This window comes from Falco biarmicus, chromosome 8 (assembly GCF_023638135.1).
Source record: "Falco biarmicus isolate bFalBia1 chromosome 8, bFalBia1.pri, whole genome shotgun sequence".
Classification (NCBI taxonomy): Eukaryota; Metazoa; Chordata; class Aves; order Falconiformes; family Falconidae; genus Falco; species Falco biarmicus.
Window position 1 is genome coordinate 18,160,936 of NC_079295.1, and position 18,380 is coordinate 18,179,315.

The 18,380-nt window shown below is 41.5% G+C and overlaps 1 protein-coding gene across 13 annotated transcripts in view; it reads left to right on the forward strand.

Moving 5' to 3' along the window:
• The window catches only part of ZNF385B (zinc finger protein 385B), a 168,234-nt gene extending 162,763 nt beyond the window's left edge, over positions 1-5,471 (forward strand). For all 13 annotated transcript variants that reach the window (XM_056349327.1, XM_056349322.1, XM_056349332.1 and 10 more), the window contains 3 exons: positions 1,011-1,189; positions 2,287-2,388; positions 4,002-5,471. In XM_056349327.1, coding sequence (XP_056205302.1) covers positions 1,011-1,189; positions 2,287-2,388; positions 4,002-4,220 — 500 coding nt within the window. In that variant the 3' untranslated portion in view covers positions 4,221-5,471. The remainder of the gene's footprint in view (positions 1-1,010; positions 1,190-2,286; positions 2,389-4,001) is intronic.
• The last annotated feature ends 12,909 nt before the right edge of the window (positions 5,472-18,380 follow it).

Genomic DNA, 18,380 nt, shown 5'->3' on the forward strand with positions numbered 1-18,380 from the left:
TTCTGACACTGTGGTAGCCACACTTCACTGAAGGGTCTTTTAGTCAAAATTTACAATGGCAAGTTACAAAAAAAAATTCTGTTAATGACAATTTCACTTGTGGTGTTTGATATTTTCTTAAAGTGCTCTCTAAATTTTTTTGAACTGTCCTTCATGTACTCTATAATCTTCTAGTTGACAAAATCCCTGCAGTTCATGTTACCTAATCAGATTCCATCATACCTCCATAGTGATGATCATAGTGTGATCATAGTGGTTTCTGTAATGCTAAGGTTTCTAAAATGTCAGTTCTGTCGCTCTTTCATGTTTCATCTCGCTGTCTCTAGTATCTGGGGTTTTGCTGGTACAGCTTATAACATTTTCTTGTTATTTGATGTTTTTGCTAATTTTAGGGTAGGCTGCTTAGATTCCTGGATGTCCTAGAATCTTATGATTATTGCAGATTAGATATGCTCCCTTTAAAAGGCCACAAGCAGCAATCCCTAATATGCTCTGGCTGCTCTGTGATGTGCTGGTGATGTAAAGCTTGCTAACAAACCACTGAAGCTGGTTTTACATTCTTGAAATGGCCAAATCAGCCATTTCTTCCAAATCAGAGGGTACTTATTGAAGTATTATTGTTCCTAGGCAGGTTTTGAGTGATTGCTGTAGTTCCTTTCCCACTTTTGACTAATGCCCTTTTTCATGATTCCCCAGCTATATAGATTTTACAGAACAATAAGCAGCAAACGCCTTGGCCATACAGCCATGCACTAAGCCCAAACAGAGAGGCAGTGATCCCGTGTGCCTGTTGTTCCCTTTTTGTATAAAACCTTCTCCCATTGTCTGATTTCCCTTTAGACTGAGGAAGCGAGAACTACACTGACCAAAACCAGTCATTGTTAATCCTGATCTGTGGTGACTTTAACCATTCTGTCTTGAAGATAAATGTGTTACAAAAAGGCCCAAGGCTAATGGACATGGTTGCATGTTGCCGATCACTAACTCACCTGTGTTGTCTTGCTCGTTAGGCTCCAAGCACAAGACCATGGTTGAGGCTCGGAATGGTGCTGGTCCCATCAAGTCTTACCCTAGACCTGGATCCCGGCTGAAGGTGCAGAACAGCAGTAAAGGCTCAGGACTGCAGAACAAGACATTTCATTGTGAAATCTGTGATGTTCATGTTAATTCAGAAATTCAGCTTAAACAGGTAGCTTGCATGTATCTGGGGCTGCTTTGTTGGTTTTAGTTACATTGCAGTATTGTAGGTGGGGTGTAGGTCTCTGTGAAGATGTTTTGGCAAAACATGAACTCATTATTTCTTTTCTGTCATCCCACAACTATTTCTAAATAATTTACCATAGGTCAAGTTCACCTAATTGTTTCAGCTGTGGAAAAAAGTGGGCTTGGGAGTCATAAAGCAGAGGTGGACAAGGTGTCAGTACCAATGAATCCCATAGCACATCCAGTTAAAAAGTTTGCTGTGGCTCAGGAGAGAGATTGGAACTTTGGTCTCCCAAATGGAAGAAACTCTGGGTTGAGGTTCCCCGAATTCCTCTCTTGGTGCTGTTTCAGTCTGCCGCGATACTTTTTAATACTATGTGAAAAGGAGAATGTGACATGAACCCACCAGTTTAGGACAATCAGCAGGAGGGTAATGCTGTAGCCATGTCTGAATTGCGTAGGGCAACATTATCATTAGCAGCGTGTCTGTATGAACATGCAGCTCTGCTCTGTCTGAACCAATTAGCCCTGGGTTCACAGCTGTACCAATACAAATGCTTTGGTTTTGATGCCCAAATGGGAATCTCTAACTGGATGGTACTGTGCTGTATGGATGTGTCCTCTCATTCCCTGTCATTTCAGTTATCTCTAAGATAGTATTAAATTGCATGGTGTAGACATATCCCTGGGTACTGCTTCTTCCTTCAGCTAATTTTGAATTATTTATACAACTAAGCAGCATCAGCAAGACTGAAATTTACCTCCTACTTCTGAATATCCCTATGACCTAGTGATTACAGCTCTGCCTGGTTCAAAGCTCCTCAAGCAGAAAAAGGAAATACTAACCAAAATATCAATAATTTGCAGAGTCTGTCTCGGATCACAGAATTCGCTCCATTTGATTAGTTTCTGATTCTCTATTTGATGTGCTCCAAATTTTTATGTTTAATTTAGCAATCTCTCTGAAGAACCTACTTTATCTTACAAACAGGGGCTTAGGCATATCCTGATGATAAATCAATTTCAAACTCAAAATGGAGAAATGTTTAAACAGCTAATTAAATGTGAGGATATTTATTTCAGCATATTTCCAGCCGAAGGCATAAGGACAGAGTCGCAGGAAAGCCTATGAAACCTAAATATAGTCCTTACAACAAACTGCAGCGCAGCCCAAGTATTTTAGCAGTAAGTATTTTTATTTCTCGTGACTGTCTTTGCGAATTCGTGACCTTGGGGACTCCTACCACAGAGACAGGAACATGACAGACCTGACGCTTTCGCAGCGTGTCTGCCCCTGCGGGCTGAGTCTGCATGGGGATCAGGTTTGAAGATAGTTATGTATTCTGTCTGCCCAGTCAAAGGCATGCAGACAGCACTGCCTTATTTACTGCTAGGAAGAAGGGAGTAATTGGTGGAATGGGGAGTGAACTGTGTGCCCCATGGAGAGGTATTGGCTCTGCTGGGCTGGTGCACTTCTTGAAGCCTGCAAACGTATATACTCTGCCTTTCTGGGGACCTGAGATAACTCTCAGTTATGGTGGGTGCAATCAGGGAAAAGGATATAAGATGTCAAGATATCAAAATACTAATGCTCGTTGTCTGCATACAGCAAAACAGAGTGCTATGTGGATGTATTATGTTGGCACAAGAGTTACCAGGTGTTCGGGAGAATTGATTGCCTGTCTGCATGCTGGGGCTGTGTCTGTCACTGGCCATCAAAACACCTCTCCTGCCTTTGTGCCCCAAGCCATTCCCCTTCCACACCCACCTGCATTTTCAGGAATTCCCCAAGCTGGTTCTGCCAGTCAGCTGCAGCCAGAGTTCAGGCTGGCTCTAGCACAGCACAGATTGTATGTTTATTTGCTCATGACTCAGCCTGTATTTTATTCATTAGGGAAAAGTGCATGCCATCTATGGCACAAAAACAATTTATAGGTTGGAAAGAGAGAGATGCCAATGTGTGTGCACACAAGGAAGTATGTGAAGAGCCTTTAAAAGCTGAAATATTAATATGTATTTGTAATTGTACAGAGGCAAATGAAAATGCTGCAGGCTTTGTCTGAGCGTCCCCATTAGATAGGTTGGTTCTGCGCACACTAATCTTCTTTGCTTGTGTAATACATCATTCGATCATCTATTACATAAGGAGAGACTTCCAGTAACAAAGGATATGAGTATCTTTGCCCCCACAAACGTGATTGTGATGCAAACCATTTTCAGTGAGATGGTAGTGTATATATTTCTGGTTAGCTTTTTCGCCACAAATACCAGCAGTGATTGTACATCATAAACTGAATAATAATTCTTTCAGAAATAATTCTTTATGATATTGATCTTAAAAAATATTTCTGTTTTTAAAAGACCAGCTCTGCATTGACAGGTAAAAAGTTGACTGGACTAATACTAGTTTCCCATCTTGACCAGTATACTTTTCTACAGTTCGTTTTTGCAAGTGGAAAATTTGACTCTTGCCATTGAAGTCTTAATCATGTTTTTTTTAATATGGCTTGCACAGTTATGATTTACACAAAGTTGTTCACTTGCAAATCATGCTTCCTTCCAAACATCAGTATGGCTGCCCCCACATTCATAAGATTTATGTATCTTTAAATGTATGATTTGGTTGCTTTAATTACCTTGGGAATAAGAAGGCAATATGGGTAAAACTCCTAAGCAGCTGACATGAGGCTTCTGTGAGGAACCACAGTGTGCCCTTTGTCAGGGTTCATTTTTTCCCTCATGTGAAAATGGGCGTGGGGAGAACTGTATTTACACTGGTTTTTTGTGTTTTATTCCAGGCAAAACTTGCATTCCAGAAGGACATGATTAAGCCGCTGGCACCTGCTTTCCTTTCATCTCCTCTTGCTGCAGCCGCAGCTGTATCATCAGCTCTGTCGCTCCCTCCTCGGCCCTCTGCCTCCTTGTTCCAGGCCCCTGCAATACCACCAGCTCTCCTCAGACCAGGCCATGGTCCCATCCGGGCAACGCCTGCTTCCATACTTTTTGCACCATACTGATTGATTGATGTAAGAAAGAGATAACTATGGCCAGTAAAAAGGGTAAAAGAAAAGAAGGAAAGGGGTCAAGATTTTGAAATATCTTTCTTTTTTGAAATGCCATCACATCTCAACCAACCACCATAAACAACACCACCATAAAATTCATCATTGACGGTACTGCATTTTGGAGTCTAGACAACTCTCTCTCTCTCAGTCCTTTTTTTTAAATTCAGATAGAGTTATTTACTAAAAACTTAATGGCTCATAAAATTTATAGCATTAAATATTCATGCTTTTTTTTTTTTTTTTTTTTTTTTTTTTGCTATGTATATGATGCACCTTGGCATCAAGGAACATAAAATATTTTCCTGACAGACTTGAAAACCAGGGTCTTCCTTGCTCACACTTATGTAAATACTTCTCTGAAAACCAGTGGGGGTATAATCTAATGTGGAAAAAAAAGTAGATGAACCAAATGCTTGATTGTGGATAACATCTCAAAAATTAATTGCGTCCTTTTTTTAAATTATTTTTTCAGTGTGCTCTTGTTGACAGGGATTGTGTACTGTCCTAGGCCCAGTCCTGGTGTATCTTGTGTAGTACTAAAAATGTATCATATGTCTGATTTTAATATTTTTAGTTTCTGTGCAAATGTTTGAAAGCAATGCAGCGCTGAAGCTTTTAATTATTTCTTTTGTGTCACACTTTATTTAGAGAAACTAAAAATAGAAAGCCATATAACACATAGTTAAGATTACTACTTGTTTGCTACTTTCATTTAACTTATTTTTGTTGTTTCCTCACTGGTGTTGCTAAGCAATGTTTAAAGAGAAAAAAAGCTTTTCAATTGCACATTACAACAGCTCACATGCATTGTTCAAGAAGACAATGGATCCATGCATTTGTACGTAAATATCCTTTTTTCTTCATTTCTAACTAGTTTTCTTTGTAACGATGCTGCATAACGTTGTGGCTCCCTAATGCAATAATGTACAGAACATGAAATATTTATAAATGACCGTATTCTCTGTTTACTGAATATACTGCATTAATGCCCCACCTATCTTCTTACCTCCCCAACCCTTTTATAAAGGTGAATCAATATACAGTACTCAGACTGAAGTCATTATGCGATAATGGGGACAACAGGTGGAAGAAAGGGAAAAAAATAGAATTAACTTTTAGAGCATCTTTATCTGCAATCCATAATAGTAAAATGTCTGTGTATTTTTTTAAATGTACCTTTTCAATAAAATAATAAGAAAAATATACATACTTCTTGTGTTTATTAATTGGTACAAGAAAAAAAAAAGCCTCAAACAAATAAATTTAGCTAAAGGAGTCCTCAGGAGCAGACAAAGCATTAGAGTTGCAATAAAGTATAATTACAGAACCTGTGTTTACTTCCCTTGTGTTTTAATGTCTTTTCCTTGCTACATCCTGCTACAGCCTTTACTGGGGCTTTTTTGCAGTAAGACTGTAAACATTCACTACAGGAGAGGTTCAGAGGAAGAAGCAATAGAGCCAAGTGGGTAATGTTTTATTATTGCACCACTAAAATGCCACAATATGGTTATGCCATCTCTGATGGAGATTTAAGGATTAACTTTAAAATGAGCCTGGGCATACCTGAGGCTGGAAGCAAGTCACTTTAGAGCCAGGACTTGCTCTGAGGCATGGGCAAAGCAGGCAGCTGCCTGATGCAGCAGGCTTTTGAAGGCAGGTGTTTGGGGAAGCTTTGAAAAGACCTCTTTCACTGCTGAAAAGCTTGATCTGGAAAAATCTTTTCTTTGTTAATATGAAGTGAAAAGTGAAGCATACAAAAGTAAAAAGACTGAACTGTAAGGCTGTTATGGCCCTGTTGGCTTTGTATTAACCCTTACAAGGGCCAAGGAATAAAAACTATAATAGAGAATTTTACAGACCAACATACACCTCATACTTGCAACATATTAGAGACCATTTTCTGCGAGTGTAATTCTGCCCAATTTCCACTATTCAGTGGAGCAGTCGACTGTGTTGTGAGAGGATGGTTTGCTGGAGAATCGCCTGCAAAGGAGTAGGTGCAGGAGTCTTGGCTTTTAGCATCCTCTGGGGAAGCAGGTACAGTTGTATTAATCTTGTGGACTGTGAGAATTACAAGACAGTATGGGTACAGTCTTCCACGTGCATCTGACTTGGTAACTCATGCTTGTCAGTCAGATTTAAGTGCTCAGCTGCTTCCAGAGCAGTTACCTGCATGAGGAGCCTGTTTCTGTCCAACATGAGGTAAGTTTACAGAACTGTGAATTTTAGTTGGTTCTTCAGGAAATGACTTGTCTTTGTATTAAAACATTATTTTACCGGCTTTTTATAGCCCACTGTTGGTGATTAGAAATTTAAAGCAATTACAAATTTTTGCAATTGGAAAGGGTCCCATGTAAAACAGAGGAACCCTGCATGAAGGAGGGGACCGGCCAGGGGCGTGTAGGTTTCTTGGACAACTGATTATTCCAAAGAGCATCCTACCCTGGAGAAATATTTAGGTCACTAAGAGTGAAAGAACGTGTCATGTTATTCAGCACTAAGAGGAATTGCTCCTTGTGTTTCACAAGCTAAGTTAAAAGACTATGATTGTAAGCCAAGGAAGGCTCATGTTCAGATTCATACTCAACACCCTTTGTACTCGTTGCTGTGTTAACTTGTATTTTGTGTACTGTAACTGCACTTGCCACCGAAGTTTTGTCCATGTCGTGCAGGACTGAGCATTTGAGATGATAATCCCATGATAAATGGCAAACCCTCTTAATACGCCTGCTGGGATCTTGCGTTTTAGGTCTATAACAAGCTCTACATGAGAAGGGAAATTTGTATCATACTTGCACAAAGGCTATGAGCTGCTTTTTTTTATATGTTGGGATTTTTTCTTTTGAGGTGTAATACCATTAGTCTGCTGGCTCTGAAATTCGTGGGGTTTTTATAACAAAGAACTAGTACTGAAACTTTGCAATGCGGTTACAATTTTGAATAAATATATTGAATGTGCAAACCACTAAGGTAATAAGGTTAAAGTAATAGGATGGCATTCTCCCATGTGTCTGTTATTCTAGGTCTGTTCGCTGCACCCTGAGCTGCAAGTTGTTCCTGTTCAAGAAGTCAAATGTTACAAGGGACACTGTGTCAGGGATTGTCACCTGGCACTGCCATCTTTCTGTAGCAGAATCAAAAAAGATTCAGACTGGACACAGGCACGTCAGCAGGAACTTTCTGCTGGTGTGTGGCTGGATCATGGTCCCTGTACTGTGAAATATTTCCGTAAAGGGTGTCAAACAGAAGATAGTTTCCAGTAGTCTATACAGATACATACTTTTTTTAAAAATAATACAAATAGGATCTTCTAAGACCACTGCAGGATACTAGTATGTGTTCTTCTCATTTCTGCAGGTCAAAATCTTTCCCTCTGATTTTGGGCAGATAACAGAAGGAAGACAGATGCTAGCACGCACGTTGCCCTGTCCATATCACCATTTGAAGTCCTATCATAATGTTACACTGGGTCCATTTACTAATAAAAGTTTCCTATAAGAAAGAGATTACTTCATTAAAAATAAATTACTTTACTTCCTTACTCTGTGATCCTGGACTGTAATTTTTATGCTCAGAAAAGTTGTGCAAAAGGATTTGGCACATTTGTCAGGGGAAAAAAAGAGATCATGATTGTTTTAAGCTATGTGGGAAGTATTTCACTATCTTTATGCATCTGGCTGTGACCCAGCGAGCCTCACTGTATATCTTTTGAACATGTCACCTTGAATAAGTGAAGTACCGTACTATTCATTCATGCTTGGTTGGACAGTAAATCTTCACAGATGTCACCTTCTGGTCATGATGATTTTCTTACTATGGGTAGTATATTTTTTTAACCATTTTTTTCTTAGCAATCTTCTTTCAAGTGACAACCTAAACATCCGCAAGTATTTATTGGAACAACCAGCATTTCAGGTAAAAATATATATATATATATATATATATATATATTTAGTATCTAGAATTCTTAGATCTTGTGACGGTTTTGGATTAAAGTAACAGATTTAGAAATGTTTCTATTTGGTTTAGTTCATATGTATTTGTGTTGATAGAGCACTGTGCTGGGTGCCGGATGCCCAGAGCCGGCTCCTGCCAAAGCCCGCAGCGGAGGAGGCCAAATGGAGCCTGTCGCCTTTGAAAGGCTGCGCTGAGGGAGGTCCCCAGTGACTGGGAAAAGGACAATTTTATGCCCGTCTTCAAAAATGGCAAGAAAGAGGATCCAGGCACGTGAAAGCAGGTAGGTGATTTGGATTGGCCAAAATGGGTTGGCAAAGGCAAAATGGTGCCTGTGTGGCCCAGGTGCTTTCTGTGACGAGGGGGAGCAGTGTAAGCCTTGCCCTCGGTAAGGCCTTCAGCTGCTCCCACGGGAACCCGCAGGTGAGGGGGGGCAGCGTGTGTGGCGTGGGTGGCTACAGGGATGGCCGGGCCACCCAGCTCCAGCCGTCGGGCTCGTGTCAGGAGCGCCTAACATTCTGCCCGCTGGCCCGCGGTGGGGTGGCGAAGGGTGAGCGCTGGGCAAGCGTGCGGGTTGTGGCGCCGCACCGGGGGGCTGCCCCCGCGGGCGGGGGGCTGGAGGGCGCGGCCGAGCAGCAGCGGCCCGCGGTGAGGCCGCCCCGCGCGGCGCGGCAGAGGCCCAGCGCTGCGCCCGGGCAGCCGCCAGCCGCGCCCGCTCGCCAGGGGGCGGCTGGGCAGGGCCGGGCGGGCCCCGCGCTTGCGGGCGGGCGGGCCGCGGGAGGCCAGCAGTGCGCCCTGCAGCGCCCCCTGGCGGCGGCGGCGCCTCATTGAACGCCGCGCTGCGTTAGCAGAGTCGGGGCCGGCAGGTGAAGGGACGCGGTAAAACTCCCCCGTTCGCCACTTCTGAAGCGGCACCTGGAGTAACGTGTCCAGCCTGGGGCCTCCGACAGGAGGGAGGGTTTGGCAGGGGGGGAGCAAGTCTGGGAGAAGGCTGCAGAGGCGGCTGGGGATCGCGCACGCCGTGTTCAGGGCAGCCAGGCGGCTCTACTGAGCTGGAGAAAGGTCTGGCCATGGTCCTCGAGTGTCTGATCTGTGGTTACAGCAAAGAGAGGCCGATGTTCCTCAGCGAAGCCCCACGCCAGGAGGAGAGGAGGCAGCCAGGAGGTGGAGGAGCGAGCATTCTGACCGTACATAAGAAGAAAAAAGGTTTCACAGTAACAGTGGGATAAGCCCTGTAGCAGGTTGCCCAGGAAGATTATTGCAGTATCCACCCTTGAGAAATCTCTTACATGCAGCCAGATGGGCAACCCGATCCAGCTTCGCATGCTTTGAGCAGGACGCTGGACTAGGTGATCTCCAGAAGATCAGCCATCTTAAATAAGTCTCTAATTTCTGAAAGATAAAAAGGCCTTCTGCTGAAAAATCAAAGTAATTGTTGTGTTACAGGGCGATTGGCAGCTGAAGGAAACTTTGCAGCACTAAATACTGACTGATCGTTCGCAACACGGTGGGCACCTGCTACAAAAGCCTGAAAACAATGAAGATAAGCATCTTACTTGTAATAGGCTGACGAAGGAGAACTGAAAGGAGGATGTACCTGGCAAGGTGAGAGAGTCAAAGTGACAGGGAGGGGAAATTATTTGTACTGCAATATTATGACTGGATTTTGGAGGGGCTGAGGTTGTCTTTCTCAGGCCAAAAAAGGACTTTGCAGGAATCGCAGCGTGATGTGTTTCAAGCCTTGGTGAGTTTTACTAAAACAAGTATGTTTTCACTAAGCTGTTCGTGTAGATTATCTGAAACCGTTTAACTAATTTAATAGCTGAAAAACTTCTCTCCAGTCTTGCTTACATCCTGTGTTCACAGCGAAGCAACTTCTGTCAGTGCATCAAGGGCCACAGCTGACAACTGTTCTGCATTTGCCTTGGGAACCTGTGTATTGGAGCAATGGATTGTTTGGGTTTTGAACTGCATATATCTTCTGCACCCAGTCAGACTTAAAAAGGAAAGATCAATACAAAAATTGGTCATAATTTTTAGAGAAGTAGTATGGATTTTCCAACCCAAACTATTCTATGATTCTCTGTTCAAGGGAAGTATTGGTGATACAGTATAGCAAAGCAGCAACAAGAGGGTGGATTATGATAGGACAAAAAATACTCCATGCAACAGACAGTAAGGCTACTGCTGGCTGAATCTGATAAACATCCACTGGTTTATGCAGGTAAGATGCTGACTGAGAAAAGGGCACCTGCTGTCTCAGAAGCAGGGTTAGGTAAGGTTCAGACAGATTTCTCTGTTTGGAGAACTGGCCAGCAAAATCCACAGAACATGGATGTGCTTAATCATATAAAGTCAAACATAAATCCACACCACAAAATTTTTCTCTCTGAAAACAAATTGAGATCTATATAACCATACAAACAAAAATGACTCTTTTCCCTTAAATAAAGGTGGGCAAACTATTGCGATTGTGTTGTGCAAGCCAAATGAAAACGGAAGAAAGCTGAAAGGTGGAGCTCATGTCTTGGCAACAGTTTCCCACTGGCTGTTAAAAAGTATTTGAATGCCTCCACTATTTGTCTCAATTCCATGAGCTGTAAAGAGAAAGGGATGTTAAGGACTGAAGAAAACAGTACTAAAGCATATTCCATCAGCATAAAACATTTTAATGTGTTGTGTGAAGGGACAGAATCAGGCCGGTCGCTTTACAGGAGACTGGGTAGGTTTAGATGTCTGCAGTGGTTTTGTTAGTTCAAGAACCACTTAGAAACAGCAGACAGCTTCCTCTTGCACAGAAGACCTAAGGTGCCCTGGAGGAAAGGGATGCCTTTGCCATCAGACAGACTGAGGAGAGGAACAGGCATAGCCAGACTCGCAGCCACAAAATGCAGGCAAGATAAGTACCAGGATGGCTACATCTAGCCCCGTGAAGAAGGATGCATCAGGAAAGGGACACGTTTACGTCAGTCTTGCATGAAAGCATTTGACTGTAGCAGTGCTGAAAAACACATTATTTATTAGGAGGTGTTAGCTACTGTGAGTTCTTTTCCTAGGCTAGGAGCAGCCATGGCACACAGGCTTCTTTTTCAAAGGCTGTGGTTTACACTTTTAATATATGATGTAATTTCAGCAGATTTAAATGCCCAACACACAGCAGCAGCCAGTTGGTGTTGTCAGAGTACTAAATCTGAGCCACAGCTTTCAAAATACTTCGGGCAATGAGCACCCTCACTGGCACTCCAGACCCAAACACGGCTCTTGTCCAGCAAGGGAAATTTCCATCTTCTTTCCCCAGGATTATGTTTCCTTCAGGAGGTTTCTCACTCATAAAAAGATGACATTTTTGGTTAAGCCTTCTCCCCAGAGCCATCCACCCAAGTTACTTTTCCATTTAGACACTTCCTCTCCTCTAGCTGTAAGAGGGAGGTTTTTCCCGCTGTTCAAGGATCAATTTCTGCCAGTCAACCTCTTGCCATCCCAAGTCTGAGCCTATTGCAGCATTGTCCTGCCTTGCCTTCTGATTCTATCAGCTGACTCTTTGATCCTCTATCTAGCTCCTTCCTTGACCACATCAAACCCTGTCGCTTGTTTCTCCAGCCCTCTATCAGCCTCTTAAGTATCGTTATAGCCTGTCAAGATCTCAGCTCCCTCCTCCATCTCCTGAGTGAAGTCTGTCTTCATTTTTCAGCAAGTGCAAGTGAGATTTTTCCATACTGCCCTTGAACTTGAAAGCAGCTCCCTAAACTATAAAGCCACCAAAAAGTCCACCTTAAACATCTTCTCTAAAGCTCCCTTATAGTCGCAAAACCAAACAAAAAATAGAACTACTACCCCAGCACCTGCAGGGAGAGTAAAACTGGCAGGAGATTTTGTGATGTCAGATACTAGCTCATAAGAAACCCTGAGAATAGGGGACAACATAACCGTGACCCTTCTCATTTTATCTGTCTAAGCTCTGTCAGCCTTGACTGTGCTAAGCACATTTTCTGGCGGATCTGATGCTTGCCTTAGAGGGTCAGTGATGCCTGCAAACACTTCCTTTCTGGGATATATTATCTCCTCAGGAAGGCAGGTGGTTGCTTCATTCAAAACTAATTTTCATGTTCAACTGTGCCAAATCAGGTTTTCACATGCAATTTGAATTTTAAAATGTTCTCTAACATTTTCAGCAAAGGCTGAATCAAAAACTGATCTTCACTGCCTGACTTCACCAAAGCTGCTCTGAGGCTCTCATGGCTGAATAGTGTGATCCTACCCATTGCCAAACACCACAAAGGAAACAGTGGGGGTTTGGCTTATACAAGAACAAATACACTGGCTCCATCCTTGCTTTTTCATCTCTGCTAGGATCATGTAGATGTGCGCTCCTGCTCCAAACACAGTCCACCCACCCTGCAGAACAGCACTGTTTGCACCGTAGCCACAGTATGGGAGGGTACATTCATGCCTTGATGTGTGCTGGGTTTTAACTTCCTTTGCTGCTGAATTATCTGATATGCATCAGAGGGACAAGAGATCTGTCTCCTGTTGTCTGTCTGACCCTGAGTCTAGGGCTAAGTAATCCCCTTCCATATCTTGAAAAGTTAATCCTCTGGAGTGACTTGAGTCTATGCCTTGCTCCTTCTCAGGGGCAGAGGCATTTCCTGCTTCTCAGCTTCCTGCCTCCCTCCCTCAGTGGAGTGGCAATCAGAGTTCATGTAGAAAAACCCTCCAGTATGAGATTTACCTGTGACTTTCACAGGTGAGTGTTTGCTGATGAATTATTCAGCCCCCAAGAAAAGGGAGATGGGAACAGGAACACAATATCTATCTGACACCAGTTTGGACTTCATTAGTGAATGCTTTTCACCTGTGACAGCTACCAAACCATAAATCCCAGATTACAGTTCCTTGCTGATTCTAAACAGACTCGAGTTATATTCTCCCCCTTCTCTGCTACCCATCTTTAGAATACATAAGGAGGGGGGGACCACGCAAGCACAGATACTTTCTACCATCTGATCCCTTTGTGGTGCCAGACCTGGCACCAGGCTCATAAATCAGCTTCAGTGGTTGCTCTCTGTAAATGATTTAGTGCAGGAGATACTGATTGGTGGTAGCAAAGGCACCAGGACTGTTCAAATGTAGAGGGTTATAAGAATTACATCCACATTTTCAAATGCAAAAGTTAATTGTAAAAGTTACGACTTGCTATTTTCTCTCTGGGACTGAATGCTGGGAATGCTCTGGTGCCTTCTAAATCATTGGAGCTGGCTTGCTCTGCAGTCCCCTGTCATGGGGAAAAAAAGCATTAAACAGTTTTAGCCCCTTCGTGAAAATATTTAACTCCTTACATATGTTGCTTGCCATTATTTGCATCTATTTTTAAAGGGAATTAATGGAAATTTGAGATATTTTATAATTAAAATTTGTGTCCTGTAATGAGTGCTTGCTGTGTGCCAGGATGATACTTTGCTGGTACAGAGAGGAGGCAGCAAGACAAGAGTGGCCCAGGCTGACTGCAAGAGAAGAGGGAGCTCTCACTGCACTGGGATGGTGTGTGAGCTACTAAGAGGTACAGTGCACTTACAGGCATTTAAGGAGGAAAATATATTTACGAAGGTGTGCTTTCAGACTGTCAGGCTTTGTTTTACATTGTGAGTGATCAAAAATTCAGTTGTGATTTGAAATGCACTTCTGTGTTGTCACTTAAAGAATATGTAACTAAAATTAAAAAGCTGATCAACTGATGCTTGATAGATCTTATGAAGTGGGACGCTGAGGACAGCACTCTGGTCAGTGCCAGGAACTTCTCTTGGCCACTCTAACCCATTCTACTGGCATCTCTGTTTCTGTGCACCAGGGCTTGATCACCTCTATATATATTTGCATGCTAAAAACCTTAACATTTGTTTCAGTTTTCTTTTCCTAAGGCTACAATTTTAACTGCCAAATTTGATTCTGTGACTTGAAAAAGCGCCAATTTGCAGTAAGTTCAGAAGTTCTATTCATTTTCTGCAAGGCACATTTACACTTTCAACATCTCCAGAGCTGGCAAATGTTCCAAGTCATGGAATTACCAGAAATCAATGAAGAAACTTGGGTGGTGATGGTTATTTCTTTCTATTCATATGCTCATTGCATGTGTTTGGTCTAAGGTAGACATTCAATTCCATATCTCTGTAATAGCGTAGAACATTAATAATGAAGGTAAAACTTGAAGACTAACAGAAACTTGTCAGATATTTCCAATATTTCAGTAAAAATGTTGGTGAGCACTAAAAGAACTTTTCTTCCTGGCATGAGAGAGAAAGGAAGTCTCTCATCCTGATTCATTGGTGGTGTTTGACCTTGGCATAAGGAAGAAACACAAAATGTTAGTGCATGTTGTTCCTCGGGAGGCAGCAACAGAGAACTTCAGATCACTGACAAAATGTTAGCTTCTCAACATATTAGTATGGGTATAAAGAAGGAAATACCTTTGCTTTTTTGCCTCCTTAATCTGATTTGAAACTGGTTCATGAAGCTTAAATTACATGATGTTGTTTGGATGCTGTCTTCCACTGGTAATACAACTACCAAGTGGACTGATGACAATGTTTGAATGGAGTAACTGCTCAAATTCTTCAGTGTATGAAATAGAAGTAACATTGAAGTGGTTACAATACAGAATTTAAATACAGCATATCTGCTTTACAAACAGCAATCCTCTCAAGACTGTATTGACATGACCAGACATCCTTCAAAGCATCCCATGTGGAAAATTTATTCCTGCCTTGATCACATCTGATTCTTCAAAAATATACATAGAGGTTTTCAGAGAATAAGGTCAATAGAAATGGACTCCAGACAGAAAATAATGTTTCTTTTATGAAGATATGAATCAAAAAAATTATAATCATCCTCTTTCAGTTTAGATATTCAATATTTCACCTCATTGTTAAAGGAATTGTCTTTTCTCATCATGACAGATAGAGAAGATGAAAATCATCAAACATTTTTGCTTGGTATTTGGAAGGCTGATAGCAGTGATAGTTCCCACCTTTTCTCAAAGCTTGGCTGCATACTTTCAACAAGCAGTTCACACAACGATGCATTTCAACAGATCACCCACTTGCTTTCTGGTTTCATTTAAAATAAGAAAATTTTCAATTCTGTGAGTGTGTCTTTCACACATAGTTGAGACAAAGGGATTTTTTTTACATTGCCTGCTGATGAAAAGAAACACCAGGACCTTAAAAACAACCAGTGAGTCTTTGAAAAGGGGAAAACACCGGCAGTTTTACTAGGACTGAATCAAAACAGTCTGTGAAACAGGCTGCCAGGCCATTGTGCTGATGGGAAATTAGCCTCTCACCCATCCTCTATTACTAAAAGGAAGAGCTAAGAAAGTAAAATGGAGGTCACGCTGCAGTTCTGTTGTTTGGCTTGCAACAGCAAGGAGGAAGTGGTGACACCTTTCTCTTCAACCAGGTGAGTGCCCTGGCCATAACTTTTGGAAATCTTGGGTGCTTGGCTTCTTGATCTCTGGCACTTACTCTGCAGCTTGTGACTCTGCAGCCAGCCCACAGACAGGGCTGCCTTGTCATGGTAGAGGACTTGAAGCCATTTATAAGATGATCTGTAGGAAGTATGTGCAGGTATTGTAAAGTCCGATTTTCACAGTTATTTTTATCCAACACATGTCAAAACTGTAGACCAGTCTGACTAATTTTCTCATTTGGTGTACTGTTAATAAGGCTTGCTATTTGGTCTGCATATACTACTGATGGAGCGATATTCCCCCCAGCCCCATTTGCTAGGAAGGATCTTCTTGTTTCTAGCAGCACTAAAACAAGTAAACAAACAAAATGCTTCTGCTGTTTTGGAACTCTGTATTTTCATAGTTAAATCCTGGAATAAGCAGAGTCTGACCAGAGTCTCTTCAGAGGATAAAGAAGCCAAAAAATTAACCCCATCACCAGAAATGCAGAAATGCGTTTCTTCTTGACATTGATTGAAAGTATAGAGGTTAAATATGTAACTCCAGATAAATCTCTCTATAGACATTTTAAAGGAATTGAGAGCCGATGTCAAGTATTTCTGTATTTTCCACAGAGACTTTGTAGCAGGACGACAGCAACGAACCCCAAAGAAAGCTCTGCAGAGCTTGTCACACCTGGAACAGCTGAATGTAAGTTTGTCATAGAAATAGTTCAGTCTTCCAAGAAGTGTTCAGGCTGATTTTTTTTAAAAAAGGAAGAAAAAAGATTATTTACTATTGCCTGAGAAGTTCACATTGATAAAGCTTATTGGTTTTCCTTTTTTAAAATGTATTTTAATGTAATGAAAATAATATTCAATATTCTCAGGATACAGCTAAGTTAGAAGAACTCTTCAAGATTTTTAATTACCTAGAACTTGAATTGGTAATTAATTGTATTTTCAAAGATTCCTCCCATGCTTTTATTGTTCTGCACAATGCCTGCACTTGGAGAGACAGCCTTGGCTGCAACAAGAAGCCTAGTGACTGAGATACACAGCTCAGTTACAGGTTCTGACATGGCCTCTGTCCTCCTTTGCTTGGTCTCCCATTGAAGGAAAAATACAGTGGACAAAAGTGTTACAGAGCTTCTGCATAAAGGAGTTTCACCTAAGGAATTTCCCTTTCTTCACTAACCCAGGAACAAAGGCAACAGGAAAGAAGGAAACAGAAAAGAACTGCACCCCTAAAATCTGTAAGTCTCTGTTGAGCAGAATCCTTGCAGGAACCTCCATGAAGTCAACCCCACTGCAGCTGTCTCACCAGATGTACTCCTCCCTCAGTCATGCCTGCTGAAAAGAAAAACAAGGATCTTTACATTAGAAATTCTGACTTGATATGCAGATAAAGTTTAACAATCTGTGATTCTTTCTGATGCTTCATGCTACCTTGAAATGTAAAACTTTAGGAACAGAAGTGTAACTCTCATGGCTTTCAGTCAAGTTAGCACTAGGGTGATTTGATTCACACAGCACCTCGGAGTAAAGGAAGTAATGCAGATAGATGGATTTTATTTATGGCCAGCTGTTGTTATTCTAAGATGAGTGCAGTTAAACTTGCAAAAAGCTTTCTTTTTTTCTTTTTAGAACTACAGCTTTAAGTTGCACAAGTTCTGCATGTCTGTAAAACTGAGTCTACCAAGTTTAAAGTGTGTTAACGCTCAAAGAATTACTCTGTTGGTAGAGCCAGCTGTATCAACATCGCTTTCCTAAAAACACAGATTAATCAGAAATATATCATTAAAAGAAAAAGATACTTTTCTAAAGTACTTTCCAAATTACTTTCCTAAACTAATTAGATGACTTCAAATTAAAATTGCTTGCCACAGTAAAAAGACATTTTAAAAATATAGTATACAATAAAATTTTACTTCTTGTAAAGACACTCTAAAACTTTAACATTAACAGACATTTATAATGCTATAATAAAAATACTAGTGAGCCTTTTTTATAGGCAAATACTTTTATACTTAATTAGTCAGAGACCATAAACTAAAAAGAAAATAAAGCCCCAAACCCAAAGATGCAAATCCTTAAAGCTGGAATTATGTATCTTAATCTAGAACCAAACTACACTGGGCTACAGTCTCTGAATAATGGAGATGCACATACCATGATGCAGTTAGAAAATCTTTATACTTCATGGTACTACAAAATTCTGTTGAAAATGTTCTGCTGAATGAAATTATTGCAGTTTGAAAAAATAGATGGAAGCCCAGAGCACCTCCAGCTGGAGAACCTATTAGATGGAAGACCAAAGAACCTCTCTAACTGGGTTATTATAGGTTTTCTACAGAAATTCAAAACGTAACTTGGAGTTGATGATTGAAGAGGACTAAAATTTGAAGCAAGTTAAACATGTTGGCTTTCACCCTGGGTGTTTTCCCTAGAACCAGCATACTAGAAAGGTGCAGAACAGTGGAAATAGTACCACAGGGATCGCAAACGTCAGTCATCTACAGCGGATCACATTTAACACAGCAACTCCTGCACAGCACCAGAATTACCCTTGGGAATCAACGTATGATGCCTCTACCAAGTCCTGGCCTTGAGTTACCTCCCTGTGCAGAAAGGAAGCAGGTGCTTGTCCACTTCAGCTACAACATTTTGAACCATCCAGAACCTCTGGTGGCAATTCCTGGCCCTTGTCATCTT